The sequence below is a fragment of the Symphalangus syndactylus genome, chromosome 5, assembly GCF_028878055.3.
Source record: "Symphalangus syndactylus isolate Jambi chromosome 5, NHGRI_mSymSyn1-v2.1_pri, whole genome shotgun sequence".
In the NCBI taxonomy this organism is placed as follows: Eukaryota; Metazoa; Chordata; class Mammalia; order Primates; family Hylobatidae; genus Symphalangus; species Symphalangus syndactylus.
In genome coordinates this window covers 111,129,249-111,151,933 of record NC_072427.2, presented here as the reverse complement: position 1 = coordinate 111,151,933, position 22,685 = coordinate 111,129,249, and the positions used below count along the sequence as shown (strand labels likewise).

At 37.9% G+C, this 22,685-nt stretch overlaps 2 protein-coding genes across 4 annotated transcripts in view; one reads left to right on the top strand and one right to left on the bottom strand.

Moving 5' to 3' along the window:
• CHODL (chondrolectin) overlaps nucleotides 1-22,685 on the top strand; it is a 69,085-nt gene that overhangs the window by 24,329 nt on the left and 22,071 nt on the right. For 2 of the 3 annotated variants that reach the window (XM_055279337.2, XM_055279339.2), the window contains exon 6: nucleotides 217-1,623. The exons of the other annotated variant lie outside the window; for it this stretch is intronic. In XM_055279337.2, coding sequence (XP_055135312.1) covers nucleotides 217-301 — 85 coding nt within the window. In that variant the 3' untranslated portion in view covers nucleotides 302-1,623. Of the gene's footprint in view, nucleotides 1-216; nucleotides 1,624-22,685 lie in introns of those variants that run through there. 3 annotated transcript variants of the gene reach the window in all.
• Nucleotides 3,346-22,685, bottom strand: part of TMPRSS15 (transmembrane serine protease 15) — a 136,198-nt gene continuing 116,858 nt past the window's right edge. The window contains exons 22-25 of the mRNA XM_055279329.2: nucleotides 21,458-21,639; nucleotides 13,212-13,307; nucleotides 9,430-9,569; nucleotides 3,346-4,354 (exon numbers count right to left, since the gene is read on the bottom strand). Of these exons, the coding sequence (XP_055135304.1) occupies nucleotides 4,199-4,354; nucleotides 9,430-9,569; nucleotides 13,212-13,307; nucleotides 21,458-21,639 (574 nt within the window). The 3' untranslated portion in view covers nucleotides 3,346-4,198. The remainder of the gene's footprint in view (nucleotides 4,355-9,429; nucleotides 9,570-13,211; nucleotides 13,308-21,457; nucleotides 21,640-22,685) is intronic.

Genomic DNA, 22,685 nt, shown 5'->3' with positions numbered 1-22,685 from the left:
GAAGAGATACGTTTTGTTTTCTCTATCATTCACAAGAACTGGTTCCCATCTTCACATATTTGAATAATCTAGAAGTTTCTGGAAGAATGGGAAAATATACTGCTGAGAGGAGGAGTCTTTCATCAATAACTGTCTGAGATATCTCCCTTTGGACCTAGACATGCTTAGTTTAATAAGAAGTTTTAGGCACTAAACATTTTTTCTTATGTTTTTCAGTAAAGGAAGAACAAAAACTAGTCCAAACCAGTCCACACTGTGGATTTCAAAGAGTGCCAGAAAAGAAAGTGGCATGGAAGTATAATAACTCATTGACTTGGTTCCAGAATTTTATAATTCTGGATCTGTATAAGGAATAGCATCAGAACAATAGCTTGGAATGGCGTGAAATCACAAAGGTCTGCAAGATGAACTGTAAGCTCCCCCTTGAGGCAAATATTAAAGTAATTTTTATATCTCTATTATTTCATTTAAAAAATATGCTGTGCTAATAATGGAGTGAGACATGCTTATTTTGCTAAAGGGTGCACCGAAACTTCAAGCAAATGAAATGGACAATGCAGACAAAGTTGTTATCAACACATCGGGAATATGTGTGTTAGAAGCAATTCTTTTTATTTCTTTCACCTTTCATAAGTTGTAATCTAGTCAATGTAATGTATATTGTATTGAAATTTACAGTGTGCAAAAGTATTTTACCTTTGCATAAGTGTTTGATAAAAATGAACTGTTCTAATATTTATTTTTATGGCATCTCATTTTTCAATACATGCTCTTTTGATTAAAGAAACTTATTACTGTTGTCAACTGAATTCACACACACACAAATATAGTACCATAGAAAAAGTTTGTTTTCTAGAAATAATTCATCTTTCAGTTTCTCTGCTTTTGGTCAATGTCTAGGAAATCTCTTCAGAAATAAGAAGCTATTTCATTAAGTGTGATATAAACCTCCTCAAACATTTTACTTAGAGGCAAGGATTCTCTAATTTCAATTGTGCAAGACATGTGCCTTATAATTATTTTTAGTTTAAAACTAAACAGATTTTGTAATAATGTAACTTTGTTAATAGGTGCATAAACAGTAATGCAGTCAATTTGAACAAAAGAAGTGGCATACACAATATAAATCATATGTCTTCACACGTTGCCTATATAATGAGAAGCAGCTCTCTGAGGGCTCTGAAATCAATGTGGTCCCTCTCTTGCCCACTAAATAAAGATGGTTATTCGGGGTTTGGGATTGACACTGGAGGCAGATAGTTGCAAAGTTTGTCTAAGGTTTCCCTAGCTGTATTTAGCCTCCGACTATATTAGTATACAAAGAGGTCGTGTGGTTGAGACCAGGTGAATAGTCACTATCAGTGTGGAGACAAGCACAGCACACAGACATTTCAGGAACGAAAGGAACTACGAAATCGTGTGAAAATGGGTTGGAACCCATCAATGATTGCACATTCATTGATGAGGGTTTGCTTGAGATAGAAAATGGTGGCTCCTTTCTGTCTTATCTCCTAGTTTCTTCAATGCTTATGCCTTGTTCTTCTCGAGAGAGTTGTAACTGTCTGGTCTTCATATGTCCCTGTGCTCCTTTTAACCAAATAAAGAGTTCTTGTTTCTGAAGAATGATGACTAGTCCTGTCTAAACCTCTTATGTGAAAAAAGTACAGATATGTTTGCATCGATATATAAAGTTGAAAACAAAGTACTCTTTAAGTGTGGTAATAATGGAAGGCGTGGTTATGTCTAATATTTTCCCTGTCAATTCTTTTCAGTTAAATAAATAATAAAGTATTTTCCTCAACACAGTTCACAGCTAGCATTGGTTGGCAAAGCTAGGAGGCAAAAGAGAAATCAATGGGCATTGCCCATTTTCAGCTGCTCAGAGACTGAGAGAAGGAGCAGCTGCATTTGAAGCTGAGATCTGCCAACATGTAGCACTCCTCTTTCTTTTCCTGGCTACCTATCTTTCTGGGTAGAACTGGAGACCAGTTGCTGGGACCTAACTTTTTTCCTCCAAACTATCATGTATTTCTCCCTCTAGTGTGGACATAGTGGAGGAAAACCGGGTGTTCCCCCTTGTCTTTGCCACCATGGACTGTAACAGCTGCAAGGCAAAAGCAGCAAATCAATGGGGAAATGCCTGGCTTTTGCCTTTGATCTTTATCTAGATCTGGGTAACTAACTCTTCTGGTATCACCAACTAAACCTATAAGCTACTGGAGGTGGAAAATGAACTTCTCTTTTATTAGAAAATGGTAGTAATCCTATCTTAACAGTTTCCTAAAATTTTAGCTAACCTTTGGGAAATGAAAAGAAATACAAGGTGTATCATCTGTTGAGTTTGCATTTTTAGAATATATTTTTGCTATATGTTTTTTGAAATGCAGATGAAATATGGAACAATCTTCAGGTACTAAAAGAAATACCCTGCTGGTCAGTCTGTCTTTCCTAACTGTTAGAATCAGACCATTGGAAAGGTGTTAAAAAGAATCATGTGTTCAGTGGTGATATGATTTGGCTGTTTCCCCACCCACATCTCGCCTTGAATTGTAATAATCCCCATGTGTTAAGGGTGGGGCCAGGTGGAGATAATTGAATCATGGGGGTGGTTTCCCCAGTACTGTTTTCATGGTGGTGAATAAGGAAAGTGGAAAGGAAATGGAAGTTCTCCTGCATGTGTGCTCTTGCCTGTCTCCAGGTAAGACATGCCTTTGCTCCTCCTTTGCCTTCCACCATGATTGTGAGGCCTCTCCAGCTATGTGGAACTGTGAGTTCATTAAATGTCTTTCCTTTATAAATTACTCAGTCTTGGGTATGTCTTTATTAGCAGCATGAAAATGGACTAAAACAAGTGGCTCCTAATTTTTGTCCAAAGAAAGAATGAATTCTACAATTTCTTAACAGGAATTTGCATTCGCCCATCATCTGGCCGCACCTTCTTCATACAACATTTTTTCCCCTTTATCTGACTGTTTCCCAGGGAGAGAGTCTTTTGGTATGACAACACATGATTCTCTATTTAACTGACTCCCACCTGCACAGTGGATCCCAGTGTCTTCTTCAATGCCTCTGTAATAATTAATTATTATTCTTTCCAGGTGTAGTTCAAATCTCCTTTCTTCCAGAAGGCCAAGCCATATAATTGGTCCCTTCCATCAACTCCTTTTAACCTTACTCTCTCTTCTATTAAATTGTCCCATGCAAGAATGTGTGTGAAGGTGCATATGTGTGTGTTTTTTATTAAGTATGAATTTTTTCTCCCCAAATACATCAAAAGATTCTGTGTGGTGAGCTAAATTGAAGTCAGCACTTATTCTGGAAATGATCCAAGAGATTAAACAAGTGAAGCAAATTCATTTATTACACATATTTGACCTTCTCACTGGCGATTCAGCTGTGTCTAAATAAGTTTTTCACATATTAGAAATATCCCCTGTAACGCACATAAACCAAGACCAGGATTTGTAATAGGTGCATTTCTTTGGTATGTCTGATTATTTTTTTGAGACTTACTTAAAAATACTAGCTTGAAATAAATAGGTAAAATTTATCTAATATACAATGACCATATCAGTTAATTTATCTTTTATTTAATTAACTTATTTAAGAGGAATGTAAAATCAATTTAGTCCAGGCCTCTGACATAAGCTTACAATAAATAGTTTCTATTAGTGGGGAAAATACTAAGGTTATGCGTATGTTGAAATAAGAATGCATTTTGATAGAAAAGACAGAGAAACGATTGAGATTCTGCTAATAGCAAGCTAAACTGGAACTAGAAAATTTATGGCAGTTTATTTCCAACAGTGACATACTTTGGGCAAAACTATTTTCTTTTTCTTTTTTTAATTCAGCTCAAATTTCTTAAGTGTATGGTATATGCTTTAAAATAACATCCCTTTAAATAACAGTAAATAATAAAAATCATTAAGAATTTTAAAAATGAGATCTGCGAAGAAATACCTGTTCACAATGAAATACAAATGTATTTAATGGTATTTTAAAGTTACTCTGTATTGCTAAGGTGAATTTTATTATTTTTAAAATTTTGTTTCCCTGGCCCCCTAGCATTTCATTGGCATAGGTAAGAATAAAAACTTCTGGTAACTTTTTAAAATGTTTGTGCTAAACAATTTCCATGCTTTCTAGAGTAGAATGGGAAAATAATGCAACTTTCATGTTTGGTTTAAGAAATGCTCTAATGTAGAAAACTTTGTATCCATTCGCTAAACCTTGAGACCCTGGCATACACTCCAGGGCGATTAGGCAGGGCACACTTGTATCCAAATGAGGTCACACCAGCAAGGAACCATCTGTTGTTTTCTTGGCACATTAACGGTCCTCCTGAATCCCCCTAAAGAGTGAATTGCAAAACAAAATTGTAGATATGTGGTCAATTGATCTAAACATATAAAATTATTATTTGTATCAAATAAATTAAAAATAAAAATTAAAAAATATGATTTAATTGCAAGTCATCTGTATATATTCTTACTTTCACTCTAAGTCAGGAATGAGAACCTCCGTAAGGAGACAGAGAAATTATAACAACTAAGACATAATTAATTTATAATTTTTATGGTGCACCTTTTTAGTAAAAGTTTCGCCACTTTAGGCATTTTGGTGGATACTAAGAAGTTCTTTAAAGCACAACTATGAAAAGCATCCCAAACAAAATATTTATTAAAAGCCAATCATTTTATTTAAGGAGATCTGCTGTAAGTGTCACAAAGGACGCTGTGGAAAAGACAAATTATTTCACAATATACTTTTTGGAAAAATTATTAGGAACTCACACATGAAGTAGATTTTAGTTCTCTTGGGTAGTATTATCTTTTTGGGGCTCAACAAACACCATCTGATTTGAAAAACATTTCAACTGAAATAAGGAAGTCTGAGATATGATTTTTAGTGATAATTACTCATGTTTTCATCTGAGATTTCAAAGTAAGAAATATTTTTAATTTTTATGAATATTAATTACAGCAGATCCTAGTAAATTTCATAGATTTTATTTGCATATGATTCCTGTGTAATGCAATGATAATACAAACATATAATATCATTATGTAATGACATAAAATTGACAAGTATTTTTCCTGTATTAATTGGGCAAATCTTTTCAATTAATTTCTTTTTTATATTTATGAAGACATTTAAAGTTTTATGTGTTTTGACATCACTGGTATAATAGAATATTTCAATCCCAGCTCGATGCTAGAAATTATCCTAAGAGACTTTTTGTCTGATCCTTTATTATCTTTGGGCCCTATATTTAAAGAAAAAAATGTAGTCTATCAATGCACTCTTTTTTCCCCTCCGTACACAGGAACATAAATTGCATTGGCGACCATAGGTTACCAACATTCTAGTGTAACAAATGTGTGCAAGCTGTTTGAAAGCAGGGACTGTGATTTCTATTTCTGCATCCCAAGCCCTTAATCTGTAATATAGGTTCTGAAATATTTATGGAACAGTTTACATTCAAGGATCAAAATACGTTTTATATGACTTGGAAATTATTAAAAATAAACCAGCTGTTTGGATATTTTTAAAAGGAGTCTTTTTTTTTTTTTACATATCTTCTAAAATAATTTTTTAATAGACAAGAAGATCCAGACAGAACAAGGATTTTACCCAGAACATACTGGGTCAGTTGCCGTTACTCAAGGATCCTGCGGCAGACTCGTTGCCTATCGGCTGGGTGGTCTATCTCACTGGGAGACCTCGGTCTGTTTCCATTACTTCCTGTCATCTAACTATAACACATCAGTTTGGTTATGTAACTTCTCCTTACCTTAATTTTCTTTTTTTTTTTTTTTTTTAATTTTACTTTAAGGTCTGGGATACATATCCAGAACGTGCAGGTTTGTTACATAGGTATACGTGTGCCATGGTGGTTTGCTGAACCTATTGACCCGCCCTGTAAGTTCCTTCCCTTCACCCCCCAGTCCCCAACAGGCCCTGGTGTGTGTTGTTCCCTGTCCTGTGTCCATGTGTTCTCACTGTTCAACTCCCACTCATGAGTGAGAACATGCAGGGTTTGGTTTTCTGTTCCTGTGTTAGTTTGCTGAGGATGATGGCTTCCAGCTTCATCCATGTCCCTGCAAAGGACATGATCTCGTTCCCTTTTATGGCTGCATAATATCCCATGGTGTATATGTGCCACATTTTCTTTATTCAGTCTATCATTTATGGGCATTTGGGTTGGTTCCAAGTCTTTGCTATTGTAAATAGTGCTGCAATAAATATAGGTGTGTGTATGTCTTTAGAGTACAATGATTTATATTCCTTTGGGTATATACCCAGTAATGGGATTGCTGGGTCAAATGGTATTTCTGGTTCTAGATCCTTGAGGAATTGCCACACTGTCTTCCACAATGGTTGAATTAATTTACATTCCCACCAACAGTGTAAAAGTGTTCCTAGTTCTTCACAATCTTGCCAACATCCATTGTTTCTTGACTTTTTAAAAATCGCCATTCTTTCTGACTGGCATGAGATAGTATCTCATTGTGGTTTTGATTTGCATTTCTCTAATGATCAGTGTTGTTGAGTTTTTTTTCATGTGTTTGTTGCCTTTCCTTAATTTTCTGATTCGTTCAGTGAAGGTGTTAATATTTCATTCTTCCACTGTCTGGGAGATATATGAGTACTTCAAAAATATGCATAGGGCCTGGCGTGGTGGCTCACACCTGTGATCTCAGCACTTTGGGAGGCCGAGGCGGGTGTATCACCTGAGGTCAGGAGTTCAAGGTCAGCCTGGCCAACATGGTGAAACCCGGTCTCTACTAAAAATACAAAAAATTAGCCAGGTGTGGTGATGGGTGCCTGTAATCCCAGCTACTCGGGAGGCTGAGGCAGGAGAATCACTTGAATCTGGCAGGTGGAGGTTGCAGTGAGTGGAGATCGTGCCACTGCACTCCAGCCTGGGCAATAAGAGCAAAACTCTGACTCAAAAATAAATAAATAAATAATACATACATACATACATAAATAAATACTTAAAAAAATATACATGAATTTGCTGAACATAAAGTATTAACCTTAAATTTATGTTTCTAGTGAGATGCTATATTTATAAGTAAAAATAAAAATCAGTACCTTCTTTGAGTGTCTGAGTGCAAGGGTTGGTGACCATTTTTGTTGAGAACAATACTTCTCATACTTTAGTGTGCATCAGAATCTCCTGGAAGATGTGACAAACACACATAGCTGGCCCCACCCTCATAGTTTCTGATTCAGCAGATATGTGATGAGACCTGAGAATTTGCATTTCTAGCAGGTTCTCAGGTGGTGCTGCTGGCCTGGAGGCCACGCATTGAAAGCCACTGGAATAGAATATGGCTTGGAATGGTGGGTAGACTGTCAGTCACTGAATTTTAGGTAGAGAAGATATTCTCCAGCCATTGGTGTTGCCTTTAAATCTAAACTACTACCACTAAACGGCAAGCCTTTGGTAAGTCAGAAGTTGTGGATGACTAATAAGGCACATTCTTTGCCATTGTAAGGCTAAAAAATGATGCTTCAAAGAACTTACTCAAATAATGTATCAGTAATAACGTGTTCACAATTTTAAAGAATGCACTTAATCAGTTAATCCTGTTATAAAACATAGTATTAAAGTTGAACAAAGAAAATCATGTGACAATCTAGTGTATTAATTACTCAATTATGATAACATTTTATTATACAAGGTATTACCTTATGTGGGAGACTTCTTACTTACCAAGGAATAACATGCTTAGACTGTGTAGAATCAGAGCTAACTATAAGATTTCAGAGACCTGGCATGAGTTAATGACTTAATGTAACCCTAAAATCAATAGCATCAGCCGTCATATTTTCTGCCTAGTGCGTGAGGTGCCTGCCACACAATCCCCATTAGCTGTAACTGAAGTTGTCCAGCTGATTTCCCTCCTACACAAGAATTCTATAGATCTCCTTCTAAGTGGCAATATATCTTACCTTTAACACACTTTTCATTTTAAAAAAGAAGTGTAAGACCCGGAGATAAATTTTAAACAAGAAAAAAGCCATCCTATTTGTCTTGAATTTGCAAGCATTTACCAAAGCAGAATAAATGTAAAACTAAGCTGGAAGTTTAACACAACTAAATACATTGATTTAACTAGAGGACTTATATACAGATGATCTGAATAAGCGTCAGTTTATATGGCTTGTCATGTATTGGTAGTATGACATATATGTGTTAATATATAAAATGAGTTGCTACACTTTAACACAGTGAAACTATTTTCCTATGACATAAACTGCTCTTTCTTCATTTAGTAATTATTCGTTTGGTCAGTAATGCTAGCAGGTTTAATCCAGCAGACATGAAAGCATTGATATGTTATTAATTTTCAAATATAGAAAATATGCCAGAAAATTTATTTACTAAGTTTCATAATAAAACTGTTTACATTTTTTAATAATTGCTTGATGCCTTACATGGGTTATCTCATTTAAACCTCTCCATAAACCCTAAGTCACTTGCCCAAAGTCTCACCAATAAGTGTTACAGCCAGGATGAAACAAGAGTATTCTGAACGTAGAATCCACGCTCTTCATGACTACCCCATGCTGGACCTAAAAATTAATTACAATTCTAAAATCTAGCAGAACTTCCCTTTTTATTTATTGTGTGTGCTTGGATTTCATGGAGCTAATAGACAGGAACATTATTCTTAGGTGGCAAGATATTTCAGTGAAGTTACTATGTGGGTAAGAGTTTTTTCCTAATGGTCACACAGGTCAAGAGCTATTGACACTTCAAATTTATTGTAATATTGACATTAGCACTACAGCAAGCTCAAGTTACTACATTCCTAATATAAAGTGTAAACGATAATATAAAAACCAGTTATGCCAGTCCATTAAGTTATTTACTTCCCCTTTCGTTAGCTGTAAATTGACTGTAACGAGCTATGCAGGTTTTCATCAAGAAATTACTTCAGGTTACTGCATGCCTGGATGATATTCTAAATTCAGGGTTGAAATTTAGAGGCCCATAGACTAAACTGGCCCTCAGGCCCTGTTTTTGTTTGTTTGTTTAAGTTTGCATGGGGTTTAACATACTGGAAATTGGCAAAGAAATGCTTTTAGAGAAGGTGCACACTTTCCACTTTCTGGCTCAACCCAGGCCCACTGCTCGTTTCAGCTGGCTGCCTCACACATTCAAGTATTATGTCTAGTCTCCAAAGACATCTGATTTGTAACCTATTTTCTCAAAAAATAATTTTTGTTTCCAATGCTCAGGTCTACCCTAGAGGATTACGCAAATAGGCAAAAAGTAACAGTTTTGTAAAAGAAGAGAAATAAAAGAAGCTTGATTATTTCTTTACTCCAAAATTATTGTTAAGCAGTGAAATAACTATAACACCAGTGCTTTCTGAAAATGTACAGTGAGCAGTTTTACATCTTTACCTGACAAGAATCTATTCCTCCTTCTTCATAGCCTGCACATATCATATTTTCAGTAATGTTATATTCTGGCATCTGCTGTTGGCATTTCTCATTTGATAGAAGAGGAACATCAGCTTCTTGCAATATGTTTGCAGTAGTACCTGCTCAAAATGGAGAATGCAGCCAGCCATTCAGAAGTGATCAACATGCATCCTTGAATGAACTACCATCAGTCTTATTTATTCCAACATTTCACTCTCATTATCGAGTACTGTGTGTATATATAATGGAACTAAATACTAAACCTTGCACACTAAAGCACATAATAAAGCCCATCTGTGGATTTTGCCAAATGGATAACAGGAAAGCTCTTTTTTACTGAAGGGCTAGTAGGAGCGATGGATTAGACTAGATGGTCTTTGGGCATCTTCAGTGATTTTAAACAGTTACAGGGTTGCTCATGGGGGAAAACGCTCACCAACACAAAGTGTTTCATTCATGGAAATTAGCAACGGCTCAGAAATCCAGAAGTGCTTTTCATTTGGCACCTGAGGAGGTGCTCGCTTCTGTGTAATAGCATTCAGCTTCTTTGTGGTGCTGTGTGAGTGAGCAGGTGCACATTGAGCAGAGGACAAAGCTCAGATGAACTATGCCCTGGTCTAGGGGCAATCAGCTTGTCATCCATACCCAGGTGAAGAGAAAGGAGGCATTTAAAAAAAAAATAAAGCAGAGTGTACTTGCCTGCTTTTTACAAAATGATTCATCCACTAGAAGAACGAATCTCTGTTTGCTGAAATACTAATCCCGAGAGAGACGTGAATCAAGCAGGTGTCTAGTGCCCCAGAAAAGGTACATGGTAAGCACTTTCTAATAATTAGCATTTCTATTTGGTTCCTCAAGAGAGGCATAACGTTGAAGAGAAGTTAGTACATTTGACAGCCATTGATGCTGCAAAAATTTATGTGACCTCATTTCCAGCTAAATTTAATTCATGCACTAAAAAGATGAAGGAAGCAAAAAAAGTGTGTTCGTGCACACGTGCTCGTGTGTGTGTGTAATTTAGATGCAAAACAGACATATATGACTCAGTAGTGCGTTGGTAAATGTATATCAATTGTCTCTCCAGAAAAATGAAAGCCCTATGGGCCTTCTTCTCATTTTACTGACGTAAACACTTCCACAATGACCAATTTCAAGGTACCAGCATGGCAGTGAACATGGAGTAAACATTACTAGATAACTTTTCAAGTTTGACAATGGACTATAAGTTAAGAAAATGAATTGGAGAGATTAAAATGGAGGAGAAAATTTGGCATCTGACTATTATCCATTCTATGAGGATCAAGGATGGCTTGGCAGACTTTTTATTTTATAATAAAAACCAAGGCCACTTCTGCCGCTTGTCAATGAATTAAAATTTGTTTGGTAGATGATAAAACTGTTTGGTAAAGGAACATTGGAGCAGTGTCTGTTTACTGATTGCCTTGATTTAACCAACTAGTATCACCTCATTTCTTCCTAGTGAACAATATGTTCATAGTTTTCCTAGCTAATGAATTAGTATAATATACTCAAGAGATTGAAAACTGGGATTTTTTTTTTTTTTTTTTTTTTTTTTTTTTTGAGACGAAGCCTAGCTCTTGTCCTCCAGGCTGGAGTGCAATGGCGCAATCTCGGCTTACTGCAACCTCCGCCTCCTGGCTTGAAGTGATTATCCTGCCTCAGCCTCCCGAGTAGCTGGGATTACAGGTGTGTACCCACGCCTGGCTAATTTTTTTTTTGTATTTTAAGTAGAGACGGGGTTTCACCATGTTGGCCAGTCTGGTCTCGAACTCCTGACCTCAGGTGATCTGCCCGCCTCGGCCTCCCAAAGTGTTGGGGTTACAGGCGTGAGCCACCGTGCCTGGCCGGAAAACTGGGATTTTATGAAATTAAGTAGATGGAAGTCATAAAGCCAAGTTCATAAAATATGTGAAACTTACCATCACTCAAGAAATATTTAAACATGATCTAGCTGTTTATTCCTAAATGAAATTGATCTCAGATACAGTTTATTTCCTGGCTCCATACCACCCGTAGAGACTTTCTTAAGTCAATCAGACATATATCTTTAGTAACAATAAGTAAACGTAAGCCACATTTACTCAGCTTTAAAAAAAATCCAAAAAACAAAAACAATTTCCTATGAAATAAAGAGTTTCAAATTTTGTTATTGGTTCATTTGTTTTTGAAGAGCCTACATTGTGGTCATAAAATGTCTTTTAGCTTGGAGTCTGAAAAGAGAAAATATCTATCTAGGAATCATTTTTACTGTTTAAATTTCAAGTTTAATAAATCATAATATTTTTCAAGAGGAAGAAATATATGAATATACAGTCTTTGACTTCAATATACTTGATGGACAGCAGACATGAGGCATTTTCAGCAATACAGTGTCATCGCTGTGAAGAACTTTTGTGGGAGTTATCAGAAAAGCATTTGACTTAGAACTTTGTGCTTTCTCTTATAATAGGTAAGGACATTTTAAATGTGAGTACTTTGATTCTGAGACCCTCTACCTTTCCACAAGATTTTCTGCATTTATCATCTTAAATACATTTAGGACTTTTAAACATCATGGCTATAATTTATTGTGACTGCAGGGATCAGGTCCTCTTATCAGACTATAGAGCTTTTTCTGGTGCTTTATTATTTATGAGTGGTTAAAACTCTGTCCCAGATAGGGCACTCCTATTAGACATTCCACAGCCAATGAGCCTTGTGGTTACATTTAGAGGGTATGCAGTACAAGAATACTTTTCAAAAAAAAAAGTGTGATTATTTTTAATATGTATGATTTCTGTGTTTGGAAAACATGCAGTTGATGCTGGGGGTGAATGGTGTATCAACTGATGTATACAATGTAATATTCATGTCAAATCTGAGCCCTCTTGTCAGTAAGCAGAATTAGCATGTTCAAGTTAGAAGAGATTCCATTCTCATTTTAAGAAAATGTGAGGGTGAGGCCTTCACATTATAAATAAAGATAGTTTTATTAGTTTGGAAAATGTGACAGGTAATAATCTGGCTTTTGACGAGACTTTATCCTGTGCTTTACAAAAATAAATTTTTGTAACCCTAGTTTATATTCATTTTAATGAGTTTTTTTATCAGTGTTTATAACACTAAAACTAGATATTGAGGTTGGGGGACACTTGAATTTTCCCTCTAAAGAATATAGTTTTATAATATCTTCTATGCAATCCGAAGAAATTTTTAAAAACTCTACAAATATATAGGCTGGGCGCCGTGGCTCATGACTATAATCCCAGCACTTTCGGAGGCTGAGGCAGGCGGATCACGAGGTCAGGAGATCGAGACCATTCTGGCCAACATGGTGAAACCCTGTCTCTACTAAAAATACAAAGAAAAATTAGCCAGGCATGGTGGCGGGTGCCTGTAGTCCCAGCTACTCGGGAGGCTGAGGCAGGAGAATGGCGTGAACCCGGGAGGCGGAGTTTGCAGTGAGCCAAGATGGTGTCACTGCACTACAGCCTGGGCAACATTGCGAGACTCCGTCTCAAAAACAAACAAACAAAATTCTACAAATATACAGACTCTACAAGTATATCTTTGAAAGCTCTACAGATATACAACTCTAAATATATATATATATACATACTTGACGGTACTTTTAGGAGATATTGAAAAAATTGTTATATAAGATTTGCAAAGATGTTGAAAGTATTCACAGGATATTATGATAGTCTGTTTTTCACCAGTAAGGTTATTTTTTTTTTTTTCTTTTGAGTCCGATAATTTACCTTGATATACAACCGTCCCCCATCCAGCAATTGAACAATTTCTTCCCGGAGGAAAAACTTGATTTTCTTCTGGTAAACAAATAGGTTGTATGTAATCTGGAAAAACAAACAGCAAAATGAACAAAGAAAAAGAAAGAACAGATTTACAAGCATTTCTAACAAGTTTTAAAAATCAATCATTCTCAATATTTAACCTAAAAAACATGTATTTTTGTTTTATCCTACCTGTAAAAATTTTAGACATCGGTCTTAGGGGAAATAGGCATTTCAGAGCAGCACTTTTTGACAATAGATCAGCTACCACTGGTGGCCTTTTAGGGTCTTTTACTAGTCTCCTCATTAATCTTTTTTCTTTTTTTTTTTGAGACAGAGTCTCACTCTGTTGCATAGGCTGGAGTGCAGTGGCGCGATCTCAGCTCACTGCAAGCTCCGCCTCTCAGGTTCATGCCATTCTCCTGCCTCAGCCTCCCGAGTAACTGGGACTACAGGCACCCGCCACCATGCCTGGCTAATTTTTTGCATTTTTTTTTTTTTTTTTTTTAGTAGAGACGGGATTTCATTGTGTAAGCCAGGATGGTCTCTATCTCCTGACCTCGTGATCCGCCAGCCTCGGCCTCCCAAAGTGCTGGTATTACAGGCGTGAGCCACTGCGCCCAGCCCTCATTACTCTTTTATAGTGTAAAAATTGTCTTAGTTCGGAGGTAATCATTTATATTTTATTTTTAAATAAAATTGTGGTGCTCAATAGAAAGTGGTGCCAGTTCTCCGAAAATTATGGTAAGGATGATTTTTAGCATCAATTTTTTTTTAATTTTAATTTTTATTATTATACTTCAGGTTGTAGGGTACATGTGCACAATGTGCAGATGTGCCATGTTGATTTCCTGCACCCATTAACTCGTCATTTAGCATTAGGTATATCTCCTAATGCTGTCCCTCCCCCCTCCCCCCACCCCACAACAGTACCCGGAGTGTGATGTTCCCCTTCCTGTGTCCATGAGTTCTCATTGTTCAATTCCCACCTATGAGTGAGAACATGTGGTGTTTGGTTTTTTGTCCTTGCAATAGTTTACTGAGAATGATGGTTTCCAATTTCATCCATGTCCCTACAAAGGACACGAACTCATCATTTTTTATGGCTGCATAGTATTCCATGGTGTATATGTGCCACATTTTCTTAATCCAGTCTATCGCTGTTGGACATTTGGGTTGGTTCCAAGTCTTTGCTATTGTGAATAGTGCCGCAATAAACATACGTGTGCATGTGTCTTTATAGCAGCATGATTTATAGTCCTTTGGGTATATACCCAGTAATGGGATGGCTGGGTCAAATGGTATTTCTAGTTCTAGATCCCTGAGGAATCGCCACACTGACTTCCACAATGGTTGAACTAGTTTACAGTCCCACCAACAGTGTAAAAGTGTTCCTATTTCTCCACATCCTCTCCAGCACCTGTTGTTTCCTGACGTTTTAATGATGGCCATTCTAACTGGTGTGAGATGGTGTCTCACTGTGGTTTTGATTTGCATTTTTCTGATGGCCAGTGATGATGAGCATTTATTCATGTGTTTTTTGGCTGCATAAATGTCTTCTTTTGAGAAGTGTCTGTTCATATCCTTTGCCCACTTTTTGATGGGGTTGTTTGTTTTTTTCTTGTAAATTTGTTTGAGTTCATTGTAGATTCTGGATATTAGCCCTTTGTCAGATGAGTAGGTTGCAAAAATTTTCTCCCATTCTGTAGGTTGTCTGTTCACTCTGATGGTAGTTTCTTTTGCTGTGCAGAAGCTCTTTAGTTTAATGAGATCCCATTTGTCAATTTTGGCTTTTGTTGCCATTGGTTTTGGTGTTTTAGACATGAAGTCCTTGCCCACGCCTATGTCCTGAATGGTATTGCCTAGGTTTTCTTGTAGGATTTTAATGGTTTTAGGTCTAACATTTAAGTCTTTAATCCATCTTGAATTAATTTTTGTATAAGGTGTAAGGAAGGGATCCAGTTTCAGCTTTCTACATATGGCTAGCCAGTTTTCCCAGCACCATTTATTAAATAGGGAATCCTTTCCCCATTTCTTGTTTTTGTCAGGTTTGTCACAGATCAGATAGTTGTAGATATGTGGCATCATTTCTGAGGGCTCTGTTCTGTTCCATTGATCTATGTCTCTGTCGTGGTACCAGTACTATGCTGTTTTGGTTACTGTAGCCTTGTAGTATAGTTTGAAGTCAGGTAGCATGATGCCTCCAGCTTTGTTCCTTTGGCTTAGGATTGACTTGGCGATGTGGGCTCTTTTTTGGTTCCATATGAACTTTAAAGTAGTTTTTTCCAATTCTGTGAAGAAAGTCATTGGTAGCTTGATGGGGATGGCATTGAATCTATAAATTACCTTGGGCAGTATGGCCACTTTCACGATATTGATTCTTCCAACCCATGAGCATGGAATGTTCTTCCATTTGTTTGTATCCCCTTTTATTTCATTGAGCAGTGGTTTGTAGTTCTCCTTGAAGAGGTCCTTCACATCCCTTGTAAGTTGGATTCCTAGGTATTTTATTCTCTTTGAAGCAATTGTGAATGGGAGTTCACTCATGATTTGGCTCTCTGTTTGTCTGTGATTGGTGTACAAGAATGCTTGTGATTTTTGTACATTGATTTTGTATCCTGAGACTTTGCTGAAGTTGCTAATCAGCTTAAGGAGATTTTGGGCTGAGACAATGGGGTTTTCTAGATATACAATCATGTCATCTGCAAACAGGGACAATTTGACTTCCTCTTTTCCTAATTGAATACCCTTTATTTCCTTCTCCTGCCTGATTGCTCTGGCCAGAACTTCCAGCACTATGTTGAATAGGAGTGGTGAGAGAGGTCATCCCTGTCTTGTGCCAGTTTTCAGAGGGAATGCTTCCAGTTTTTGCGCATTCAGTATGATATTGGCTGTGGGTTTGTCATAGATAGCTCTTATTATTTTGAGATACGTCCCATCAATACCTAATTTATTGAGAGTTTTTAGCATGAAGGGTTGTTGAATTTTGTCAAAGGCCTTTTCTGCATCTATTGAGATAATCATGTGGTTTTTGTCTTTGGTTCTGTTTATATGCTGGATTACATTTATTGATTTGCGTATGTTGAACCAGCCTTGCATCCCAGGGATGAAGCCCACTTGATCATGGTGGATAAGCTTTTTGATGTGCTGCTGGATTCGGTTTGCCAGTATTTTATTGAGGATTTTTGCATCAATGTTCATCAAGGATATTGGTCTGAAATTCTCTTTTTTGGTTATGTCTCTGCCAGGCTTTGGTATCAGGACGACGCTGGCTTCATAAAATGTGTTAGGGAGGATTCCCTCTTTTTCTATCGATTGGAATAGTTTCAGAAGGAATGGTACCAGTTCCTCCTTGTACCTCTGGTAGAATTCAGCTGTGAATCCATCAGGTCCTGGACTCTTTTTGGTTGGTAAGCTATTGATTATTGCCACAATTTCAGAACCTGTTATTGGTCTATTCAGAGATTCCACTTCTTCCTGGTTTAGTCTTGGGAGGGTGTATTTGTCGAGGAATTTATCCATTTCTTCTAGATTTTCTAGTTTATTTGCGTAGAGGTGTTTGTAGTATTCTCTGATGGTAGATTGTATTTCTGTGGGATCGGTGGTGATATCCCCTTTTTCATTTTTTATTGCATCTATTTGATTCTTCTCTCTTTTCTTCTTTATTAGTCTTGCTAGCGGTCTATCAATTTTGTTGATCTTTTCAAAAAACCAGCTCCTGGATTAATTTTTTGAAGGGTTTTTTGTGTCTCTATTTCCTTCAGTTCTGCTCTGATTTTAGTTATTTCTTGCCTTCTGCTAGCTTTCGAATGTGTTTGCTGTTGCTTTTCTAGTTCTTTTAATTGTGATGTTAGGGGGTCAATTTTGGATCTTTCGTGCTTTCTCTTGTGGGCATTGAGTGCTATAAATTTCCCTCTACACACTGCTTTGAACGTGTCCCAGAGATTCTGGTATGTTGTGTCTTTGTTCTTGTTGGTTTCAAAGAACATCTTTATTTCTGCCTTCATTTCATTATGTACCCAATAGTCATTCAGGAGCAGGTTGTTCAGTTTCCATGTAGTTGAGCGGTTTTGAGTGAGTTTCTTAATCCTGAGTTCTAGTTTGATTGCACTGTGGTCTGAGAGACAGTTTGTTATAATTTCTGTTCTTTTACATTTGCTGAGGAGAGCTTTACTTCCAACTATGTGGTCAATTTTGGAATAGGTGTGGTGTGGTGCTGAAAAAAATGTATATTCTGTTGATTTGGGGTGGAGAGTTCTGTAGATGTCTATTAGGTCCACTTTGTGCAGAGCTGAGTTCAATTCCTGGATATCCTTGTTAACTTTCTGTCTCGTTGATCTGTCTAATGTTGACAGTGGGGTGTTAAAATCTCCCATTATTATTGTGTGGGAGTTTAAGTCCCTTTATAGGTCACTGAGGACTTGCTTTATGAATCTGGGTGCTCCTGTGTTGGGTGCATATATATTTAGGATAGTTAGCTCTTCTTGTTGAATTGATCCCTTTACCATTATGTAATGGCCTTCTTTGTCTCTTTTGATCTTTGTTGGTTTAAAGTCTATTTTATCAGAGACTAGGATTGCAACCCCTGCCTTTTTTTGTTTTCCATTTGCTTGATAGATCTTCCTCCATCCCTTTGAGTCTATGTTTGTCTCTGCATGTGAGATGGGTTTCCTGAATACAGCACACTGATGGGTCCTGACTCCTTATCCAGTTTGCCAGTCTGTGTCTTTTAATTGGAGCATTTAGCCCATTTACATTTAACGTTAATATTGTTATGTGTGAATCTGATCCTGTCATTGTGATGTTAGTTGTTTATTTTGCTCATTAGTTAATGCAGTTTCCTCTTAGCCTTGATGGTCTTTACAATTTGGCATGTTTTTGCAGTGGCTGGTACCGGTTGTTCCTTTCCATGTTTAGTGCTTCCTGCAGGAGCTCTTTTAGGGCAGGCCTGGTGGTGACAAAATCACTCAGCGTTTGCTTGTCTGTAAAGTATTTTATTTCTCTTTCACTTATGAAGCTTAGTTTGGCGGGATAGGAAATTCTGGGTTGAAAATTCTTTTCTTTAAGAATGTTGAATATCGGCCCCCACTCTCTTCTGGCTTGTAGAGTTTCTGCCGAGAGATCAGCTGTTAGCCGAGAGATCAGCTGTTAGTCTGATGGGCTTCCCCTTTGTGGGTAACCCAACCTTTCTCTCTGGCTGCCCTTAACATTTTTTCCTTCATTTCAACTTTGGTGAATCTGACAATTATGTGTCTTGGAGTTGCTCTTCTCGAGGAGTATCTTTGTGGCATTCTCTGTATTTCCTGAATCTGAATGTTGGCCTGCCTTGCTAGATTGGGGAAGTTCTCCTGGAATATCTTGCAGAGTGTTTTCCAACTTGGTTCCATTCTCCCCGTCATTTTCAGGTACACCAATCAGACGTAGGTTTGGTCTTTTCACATAGTCCCAAATTTCTTGGAGGCTTTGTTCATTTCTTTTTATTCTTTTTTCTCTAAACTTCCCTTCTCGCTTCATTTCATTCATTTCATCTTCCATCAGCGATACCCTTTCTTCCAGTTGATCGCATCTGCTACTGAGGCTTCTGCAATCTTCGTGTAGTTCTCGAAACTTGGCTTTCAGCTCCATCAGCTCCTTTAAGCCCTTCTCTCCATTGGTTATTCTAGTTATCCATTCTTCTAATTTTTTTTTCAAAGTTTTTAACTTCTTTGCTATTGTTTTGAATTTACTCCCGTAGCTCGGAGTAGTTTGATCATCTGAAGCCCTCTTCTCTCAACTCATCAAAGTCATCCTCCATCCAGCTTTGTTCCGTTGCTGGTGAGGAACTGCGTTCCTTTGGAGGAGGAGAGGTGCTCTGCTTTTTAGAGTTTCCAGTTTTTCTGCTCTGTTTTTTCCCCATCTTTGTGGTTTTATCTACTTTTGGTCTTTGATGATGGTGATGTACAGATGGGTTTTTGGTGTGGATGTCCTTTCTGTTTGTTAGTTTTCCTTCTACCAGACAGGACCCTCAGCTGCAGGTCTGTTGGAGTTTACTAGAGGTCCACTCCAGACCCTGTTTGGCTGGGTGTCAGCAGCGGTGGCTGCAGAACAGCAGATTTTCATGAGACCACAAATTCAGCTGTCTGATAGTTCCTCTGGAAGTTTTGTCTCAGAGGAGTACCCGGCCAAGTGAAGTGTCAGTCTGTCCCTACTGGGGGGGTGCCTCCCAGTTAGGCTGCTCAGGGGTGAGGGACCCACTTTAGGAGTCAGTCTGTTCCATTCTCAGATCTCCAGCTGCGTGCTGGGAGAACCACTACTCTCTTCAAAGCTGTCAGTCAGACAGGGACATTTAAGTCTGTGGAGGTTCCTGCTGACTTTTTGTCTGTGCCCTGCCCCCAGAGGTGGAGCCTACAGAGGCAGGCAGGCCTCCTTGAGCTGTGGTGGGCTCCACCCAGTTCCAGTTTCCTGGCTGCTTTGTTTACCTAAGCAAGCCTGGGCAATGGCGTGCGCCCCTCCCCCAGCCTCGCTGCCACCTTGCAGCTTGATCTCAGACTGCTGTGCTAGCAATCAGCAAGACTCCATGGGCATAGGACCCTCCGAGCCAGGTGCGGGACACAATCTCCTAGTGTGCCGTTTTCCAGGCCCGTTGGAAAAGCGCAGTATTAGGGTGGGACTGACCCGATATTCCAAGTGTCATCTGTTACCCCTTTCTTTGACTAGGAAAGGGAACTCCCTGACCCCTTGCGCTTCCCGAGTGAGGCAATGGCTCGCCCTGCTTCGGCTCGTGCACAGTGCGCTTCACCGACTGTCCTGCACCCACTGTTTGGCACTCCCTAGTGAGATGAAACCGGTACCTCAAACAGAAATGCAGAAATCACCTGTCTTCTGTGTCGCTCAGGCTGGGAGCTGTAGATGGGAGCTGTTCCTATTCGGCCATCGTGGCTCCACCCCTTCAGCATCAATTAATAGAAACTTGGGCAAATGTTCTGAGGCTTTTCTATTTTCCCCAATTATCACCATGTTAAAAAAGCTTTTATGAGATTGTTTTACAGGGCAATTATGGAAGCATTGACATTGGTCACCGACTTTTAAAGCCATTCTTGCATCAATTTACAAGCCAACTGGCACTCTTAAGCACCCACTGTATGTAAGACCTAGGGCAGACACAAAAATGAATAAGACGCAGTGCTTATCCTTAAGGACAGGGATATACAAGTAACCGTAGCAATAGTCTGCTTTTGATAAGTGTTGTAATGCATGTTTAAATCAAACCCCATGAAAACACAGAGATGGCAGCATTTTCCCCTAACCGGGCACTGAAAAAGACTTAGGAATAAAAGTCAGAATTGAGCAGAACCCTTCATGATAAAGTTCACTTTATCAGGGGATTTCTTGCACATTTTCCAGGCATTTGGAGGAAGTCCTTCATTTGCCACTCAGATAATATTATCAAATCTCCAGTAAAAACTTCATCCTAGGAAGGCTGGGTGTGGTGGCTCACACCTGTAATCCCAGCACTTTGGGAGGCCAAGGCGGGTGGATCATGAGGTCAAGAGATTGAGATCATCTTGGCCAACATGGTGAAACCCCGTCTCTACTAAAAATACAAGAAAAAATATTAGCCAGGCATCATGGCATGCACCTGTAGTCCCATCTACCTGGGAGGCTGAGACAGGAGAATCGCTTTAACCTGGGAGGCGGAGGTCGCAGTGAGCCAAGATCGCGCCACTGCACTCCAACCTGGGCAACAGAACGAGACTCCATCTCAAAAAACAACAACAACAACAACAACAACAAAACAAGAAAACAAAAAACCAAATTTCCTCCTATGAATAACTTAATTCTTGCTCACTTTCCCCACAGAACATATGTTCTTCTCTCAGTTTATGTCTTACTCTGCTTTTTGGTAGATGAACCTGCCTTTCTTTTACATGAAAAATAGAGAGGGCATGCATAATAACATCATCTATTTATCTCAGCTTCTCCTTTGAGTTTACTGTTATACAGGGCTCAGAGAGTTTTATTCTACTGGTTCTTTCCAGAAAGTTGAATTTAAACATACTGATGAAAGAAATTTAATATATTTCTCTCTACTCCCTAATCCCATTTAAGTTCTAATGATTTATGTAACAAATTATCTAACTTTTATGAATTAATGCATTGACATTGATAATATTTGAAATCTAATTTTGAATTAATTTTGGCAGATAAGATGACTAAGAGTGATTTTTTTTTACCTGTGTAATTCACTTTAAATTCCAGATGCATCATGGCAATGTCGTTGTCCTTTCTGCGCCTATTGTAATGAGGGTTTATGACAATTTGATCTATCAATCGAGAGACTGTTTGAGGAGAGGTCAGATTTGATGTCATATGCAGGCCTAGGATTGCTGTCCACTTGGATGGCTCTAAATTTCTCCTGAAAAGTGTAATGAAGAAATATGAGACACTCTCCATCCAAAGCAGTTCCTTTCTAGAAGATCTTCATCATGACATTTCAGAATATGTTTCTATCCTGAAATGTTCTTTAATTTCTCTGAAGAATCATCCTTTAAAAATATTCCTCAAATTTTTATTTTTCTGATCACAACATAAAGAAAGCCCTAATTAGTGCTAATCTCTCTGTTTCACTCCTCTTAACTCATATGCTGAGCTCTAGTTCTAGACTGTAGTTCTCAACTGTGGTTGTACATTGCAATCTCGTGGGGTGCTTTTAAATAATGCTGACACCTACTTCCCCTCCTCCCCCGATTCTAATGTAGTGGGTCTGGAATAGTCCACCAGACAATTTAAAAAATACTTTTAAAATTAAATCTCCAAATTTGTGCTAATATATATAATATATGGCTAGGTTGGAGAACCTCTGCCTTAGGTCACATTTCACTGTGGAAATTGTGTCCCTGTTCAGGGCTTTTTCAGACAACTGTAGCAACTGTAGTATAACGGAAGGAAGTTCAGATGCATTTCCCATTTAGAGAGTCATTGAATTCACATATAGTTAAAGTAAACAGTATGCCTTATTATAATTTTTATAAGCTAACATAGAAACTTGAATAATCTCCATATACAATGTTGGGCATCTATAATAATTGGTAAAGGATAACACTTGTGTTGTAGAACAGATTACATTGGGTACTATATTATAATTTGAAAGTGTGCAAGGAGTTTTAAATGTGCTATTGGCCTGTGATTTCTTCACACAAAGGAATTATCAGCTGGAGTTAAGCCAGTTAAGCCATATTCACAATGAAGGTAAAATTCAATGGTTGCAATCCTAGGCAGAGCTATTGATTGAATTCTTAACAGTCGCAAATGCCTTGTTTAATGTGGTATTTAAATATTAAAGTCCAAGTCACTTACAGATGTATAAAGGGCGTGAAGTTACTTACATCTATCTATCTATCTGTCACTTTGTTTTACTTACCAAATTACTATGTTTGGTCAGGTAGCAGTCATCAGTAAAGC